The 6,022-nt window shown below is 56.5% G+C and overlaps 1 protein-coding gene across 1 annotated transcript; it reads right to left on the bottom strand.

The window, feature by feature from the left end:
• Positions 1 to 3,740: 3,740 nt before the first annotated feature.
• Positions 3,741 to 5,463, bottom strand: LOC144283423 (lymphocyte antigen 6B-like). The gene is made up of 3 exons (XM_077847508.1): positions 5,304 to 5,463; positions 4,888 to 4,992; positions 3,741 to 4,488 (listed from the first exon to the last, which is right to left on the bottom strand). Exons 1-3 carry the CDS (start codon positions 5,347 to 5,349, stop codon positions 4,244 to 4,246), a joined length of 396 nt encoding a protein of 131 aa, XP_077703634.1. The 5' UTR covers positions 5,350 to 5,463; the 3' UTR covers positions 3,741 to 4,243.
• Positions 5,464 to 6,022: the final 559 nt, after the last annotated feature.

Genomic DNA, 6,022 nt, shown 5'->3' with positions numbered 1-6,022 from the left:
CTTGGGAACAGGCACAAGTGGAGGTTGAAGACGTGCCCAGTTTCTGCCCCTGCCCCGACCGGCAGACCTACTTCCACCCGTTCGCACGTTACTCAGTGAAGTCAATGGGGTTGCGATGTGCCTTGATTTTAAAAATTAACAACACGGCTTAGAGGTGCTTTAATTTCAGGACCAAAAATACATCCGGTTCTTTAAAGGTTGTGACCGGGACTGCGGCTCATCTGCTTCTCCCTCAGTTGGTATTTAACGTGCTGCCAGCTTTTTGTCATCACAGCTCAATGGATCGTCTACACACCCCTTCGCTCCCAAATCAGCATTTCTGTTGGATGATTCCTAAGAGAGCAATTTCTGGAAAAAGGAGAAATGCCTGCATGTTTGAAATTTCGGTTCTACTAACGAATTGCTGCCTTCCCCTTCTCCCAAAGGTTGCATCAGCTCATATGGTGGCATAAGCTCATTTCTCCACAAACACAAGCTTTCAGCCAGCATGGACATCTTTGCCACTTTCCAGAATATTCTGGAGATGAGCGGCTTTTCACTCACTCAGTGGTCAGATGCGTTTTCTCACCTGTAAACTGCCTCCTCATGTCCTTTGCTCTTTTATATGTTAGGATGTGTCTATTTCATATTAATTTGAGGACATTATAGATCCTAGATATTAACTGTTGCTTGTTACACTATTGTAAATATTTCCTCCTTTTTATCATTTGCTGTTTTTACGTTTTATTCTCAGTTCATGTTTGCTATGCAAATATTTTTACTTTCAAAGAATTTAAGATCTATAAATATTTGTCCAAGCCAGCCTATTCTAAGGGTACCTACAAGAACCTCTTATCTTCTCTAAATTGTTTTAAAATTTCTTTCTCTTGCCCCGCTCTCGGGTCCACCTGCCTCTGTGTGGCTCTCTCTGCCTGTCCCTGCGGATCCCTCTCTTCATGTTCCAAATGGGTAAGATATTGTCCCCACGCTGCAGATTTGGGGCACTGGCTTGAAACCTCATACTTATCCTTGCATTACATCCACACACACACTGGCATCTGTCTTCTGTTTGTCTGTTTGTCCTGCTGCCGGCACTACAAGGTGGAAGTATCTCCAGCATTACTCTAGTTTGGATGCCTGCCGAAGTTCCTTGCTTATTTTCCTTTTCTCTTTTTCCCCTAGGATTACACATTTAATCATCCAGGTGAGTGGGGCCTGCACATAAATCCTGCTGGGAAAGTATTTGGAATGTCTTTCAATTCAAAGGCTGGGGACACGGACAAGTCTGCTGCCAAAAGAACACGCTTGTCATGCAGAAGCTTGAGTGATCGCTTGTTTTTATTTGTCAGGCTCTTCATTAAATGTCATAACGAGTTATTCTAAATAAATCACAACTATTTCTAGCATGACTGGGATTTAAAAATCTTAGTGTTCAAGTGCTTATTGCTGGTCAGAGGAAAGCTTGGGATTTTTGTTTGCTGTTCCTACTAAGTGAACATGAGGTATACGTTTGGATGACTCTACACCTGTGCGGGTGTCCGGATGCAGATAAGTGCATACGTAGGAATGCACACACGTATGTCTGTGTGTATGCGTGTTTCTGAACAGGAGAGGCTCGGGCACGTTTGCAAGTCAGTGGGAGTTCTCCAGCCCCAGAGGCCAGGGTTAAGTGCACGGGGCATGTTTGCAGCTGTGGAGACCCCGGGAGGCCACACGGCAGGGCAACCTTGCGTCCTTGCGGGCCAGATGGGACTTGGGCTGAATTGTAGGGTTTGCGGGATTCCAATGGCTACGTCTCACTTACAGAGAGTGTTTCTTGGACTCTTTAATTTTTCAGAGTTCATTGTTCAGAGTTGTAGGTCAGGTAATTAATTTTCAGCTCCCTGAGGGCAAGGTCCACGAGGGAATGAGGCCGTCAGTGGGCTCAGGGCTCTGGAGTGGGATGGGACACTCTCCACTTCCTTTGTTATTACTTTTACATTCCATTCAGTCTCCAGGTGCATGGTGACAGGCATTCTCCATCTTACTGGCCCTTCACATCCATCTAAGGGAGGTGGACACTAGCTTTATTGCACTATGAAGTTAGGAAGCAGTGCCCGAGACCCCTTGGGGCTCGCTGATTCTCTAGAAGGGCCCCCGGAGCTCACGGAGCCGTCGTGCTCAGGGTGACGACGTACCGCAGGGAGAGGACCCAGACCCCCAGCACCCAGGGGAAGGGCGCCCCGGGGAGAGCTCTGCAGGGTCCGGACCGCCCTCTCCCCGCGGAGTCGTGGGCAGCTTGGGCTCCCCTGGCGGCGCGGTGGCAGTGCGCACCAGTGTGGCCACCCGGGGAGCCCCCAGCCCTGGTGTCCCAGGTCTTTGTGGGGCTTCCCTCGCGTGGACCTGGTCGGCTGCCTGCGTGGCTGACCTCAGCGTCCAGCCCCTCGGGAGGCCGAGCCCATGTCGTGCAGCCCAGAGCCCCAGGAAAGCAAGGACACCGGACTCAGGGTGTTCACGGGCTCGGCGGTGACCCCCCCGCAGCCGAGGGCAGAGGCCGGGCCTCCCTGGGACAAGATTAATTTTTTTACTCGCAGGACTGGGCCTTCCTGCTCCTGCCGAGCATAAGCAGCCCCTCGTCCTCATTCTGGCACAGGTGCCCATGAGAACCTGGCAAGTCTTCGCTTGGAGTTCATTGAGACCGTCACTCCTCCTGTATGACGGCCTGGATGTGTCCTTCCCAAATTCAGATACCGAAGTACTAACCCTCAGGACGTCAGAAGCTGACTGTATTTGGAGATGGGCCTTTAAAGAGATGATTACGGTAACTGGGGTCCTATGGGTGGCCCAAACCTATATAATTGGTGTCCTTACAAGAAGGGAAAATGAAAGCACAGACACAGCCAGGAGGACGGCCACATGAGGACATGGGAGGAGACACCAGCCACACATGAGGGAGAGGCCTCGGGGTGCCTCGGACTTTCAGCCTCCAGAACCAGGAGACCATAAATCCGTGTGCAAGCTGCCTGGTCGGCGGTGCTTTGTCACAGCAGCCTGAGCAGACCAGCACTCAGACTCTCCCCGGGTCCCTTCAGCACACAGGACAGTAACAGCGGTGGCTGATTTGCAGAGGCTGTTCCAGGATCAAAGGAGAAAAGGAGGCGAGACCTCCCCTTCCCCATCCCCTGGCCGAGTGACTTCTCCCCCCATGGTTAGTAAGGTCCCTGGGAAGAGCCCCGGCTCTCCTTGCTGTGCAGGGGGCCGTGAAGGATATCCTCCTGCCTCCACAGCCACCCTCTCTGCCGGCCCGACTCTGGGGCCTGGGGACGCAATGTGCCTGGGATTGCAGGTGCTCCCACTGGCCGCCAAGAAACTGCAGCCAAAGCCCTGGGACTTCACCCCCACTGGCTCGAAAGGAGGAGGAGGAGGAGAAGGAGGAGGAGGAGGAGGAGGAGGAGGAGGAGGAGGAGGCGGCTACCAGGCCACTGGGCTCTGGCTGGCCCAAATCCTGGCTCCCTGGACCGTGGCCTTCTTGTCTCCAGAGGGTACCCATGTCACTCCTGGATGAGCCTCCCAAGCACTTCCTGTCTGCCTGCCTTGGTACCACACAAATTGCACACTTTTTGGTTTTGTTTAATGGTTTCATAAGGCGGAAGGAGTTACCCGCCCAGAGACCTTGGAACCCCAGCACAGAAGACACTTCTCCTCCTGTGCTCCGAGGTCGTGGTGGGGCCCGCAGCTGGGTTTCAGGTTTGGTTCCCTTGAAGCAGACGCTGAGGCAGGACTGACATGCATGAACTTTATTCCAGAGCTACTCCTGGGGAAGCGGGGGGCGTGGGCAGGGGGTCAGACAGGGATAAGCAGTGCCGCAGGAAGGGGACGCTGCGGGTGGAGCCCCAGCCTGGACAGTGGCTCTGGGCTGGAAGACAGGCCTTGGGTTCACACTCCACCCAGGGTGACGGAAAGTCTCTGCACAGCTGGGGGAGCAGCTCCCTGAGGACCGTGGTAGGTCTGGCACCGATGGCTGAAGGCCCCGGGCAGGATACCCAGAAAAAGCCAAAGACTCCAGGAGGTTCTCTGCGTCGGTGTGCTGGGGTGGGGTGCCTCTGTTGGCCTTGAAGATCTGGGGCAAATGGGCGTGGTCCTCTGTGACCACCCCACCAGGCCCTCCACCTTCTCTGTACTCTGTCCTCAATTTACGAGCTCACAGACGGCCTGATGGGGACAGGGGCTTAGGGGTCTGGGTGTCCTGGGTTGTGCTGCCTCACTCATGTCCCGCACCTCTGGGTCACAGGGAGGCCCCTAAGAGGGTGACAAGGACACTGGCCACAAGCATCAGGCCCACGGTGGTGGCCCCTGGCCCTTGGCCCCCAGCTCGGTTACACAGGTTGGTGCTGCAACAGTAGATGGAGGCATGTAGATCGCCGACTGAAGCTCTGGATGAAGCACGGGATGGCATGGGATTGAGGGTCTCGCACGATTGCACACAGGTCTTGGCTGCCAGGGCCACCGTCTGGTCTGGCAGTTTGATATCTGTCACATGGAAGAAACATCCAGAAGCTGTGGGTCACTGACTGTGACTGGAACCTTCCTCCTGACCCCAGAATGGGCTTATCTTAGAGTCCTGAGAGCCCATGGACCTCTCCGCCTTGGCATCTACCCCAGCAGTGCCCAGGGAACCGTGCTGGCTGCAGCGCCCCTGGCTGGAGCCCTTGTGGCCAGGGTCTGGCTCACACTGTGAAGCCACACTTGGATTCACAGGAAATCCCCCTGGGGATTTTTTCTAACTTCAGGCTTTTTGTGTAGAGTGAGACTTGTCACACCTCTTGGGCTGTGGTAGTAGCCCACCCTGTCCTTTGCCCCCACCCCTGCCGAGGTCTTCGAGTCCCACTGCACCCTCTTAACTTCTAGGAAGACAGAGCCTGGACTCACTCAGCACTTGTGAAGCGCAGGCGTTCGCGTAGCTGGGGCAGTCTACAGGTCCTGAGCAGGTGTTCCCGTTAGCGTTCGTGCAGTTGTGGCATCTTATGGCCCAGGCTGGGGAGGGTAAGAGGTCTGCGTCAGCCCCCGAGTGTGCCGAAGCCCCAGGGCCAGGCCGTGGCAGGAAGGGAGGCAGGTCCCAATCTGCCGTTCGGGGCCCGGGAGCCAGGAGACACTTGGGTGCAGAATCAAGGTGCTCCAGGGAGGAGGGGCAGGTGAGGGAGAGCCAGGGAGGTCAGGAGAGGCCCCTGGAGGAGGAAATTGGGTGGGCCAAGGAAGCGGTCAGAAAGTGAAGCAGAAGACACACGGCAGGGGGTGGGAAAGACAAGGCCGGGAAGAGGTGTGCCCCCCGGCCCCCCGGGTCTCACCTCCACCTGAGCACAGCAGTACCACCAGCAGAGCAGCAGCCTTCATCCTGGCACCTGGCACCTCCCAGAGAGCACCGGGCTGGGCTGGGCTGGCCCTTATGTAGCTGGCACTCTCCTCAGTGGGCTCCAGCCCGCCTCCCCCTCCCCCGGCCAGTCAGTCACCTCTGTCCTGGACACGCCTCCCAGCTCCCCCTGCCAGCTGCACCCACACCCGAGGAGGCTCAGACAAGTCATGTAGGGAGCACCCGGCGGGCCCCTCAAGTCTCCCACCAAGGGCAGAGGCAAGGGGGCCTGGACTCACTAGGTCCTTCTGGGGTCTTTGGGGCAAAGGTGGTTGAGAGGAGGCAGCAGCCCCGAGCGCCTCTCAGAACGTGGAGGGCGCGAAGTCTCCGTGTTGATCTTACCCCGACAGTCCCACGTCTGTCCAAGAGAAGCACCTGCCGTAGAGCGGGCTCGAGTACGGGTGCTCAGAGAGGTTGCACCCCGCTCTTCGGTGGCTTCGGAGACCAGGGCCACTTAGGCAGACACCCCGGAGCTCTTGAGGAGCAGAGGCGCCCACGGGGCCTGGGCGCGGAGCTGCCAAGGGGACAGGGCGGAGTGAGGGGGCAGGACCCTCAGGGACGTGGGGCTTCTGGCCCGTAGGCAAATGGAGGGAGCAGCAAGGGGAAGCCGCAGAATGGCAGGCGGCTGCGCGGGGAGAGACGAGCATGCGGAGCATG

The sequence above is a fragment of the Canis aureus genome, chromosome 14 (genome assembly GCF_053574225.1).
Source record: "Canis aureus isolate CA01 chromosome 14, VMU_Caureus_v.1.0, whole genome shotgun sequence".
In the NCBI taxonomy this organism is placed as follows: domain Eukaryota; kingdom Metazoa; phylum Chordata; class Mammalia; order Carnivora; family Canidae; genus Canis; species Canis aureus.
This window is presented reverse-complemented; position numbering and strand designations above follow the sequence as displayed.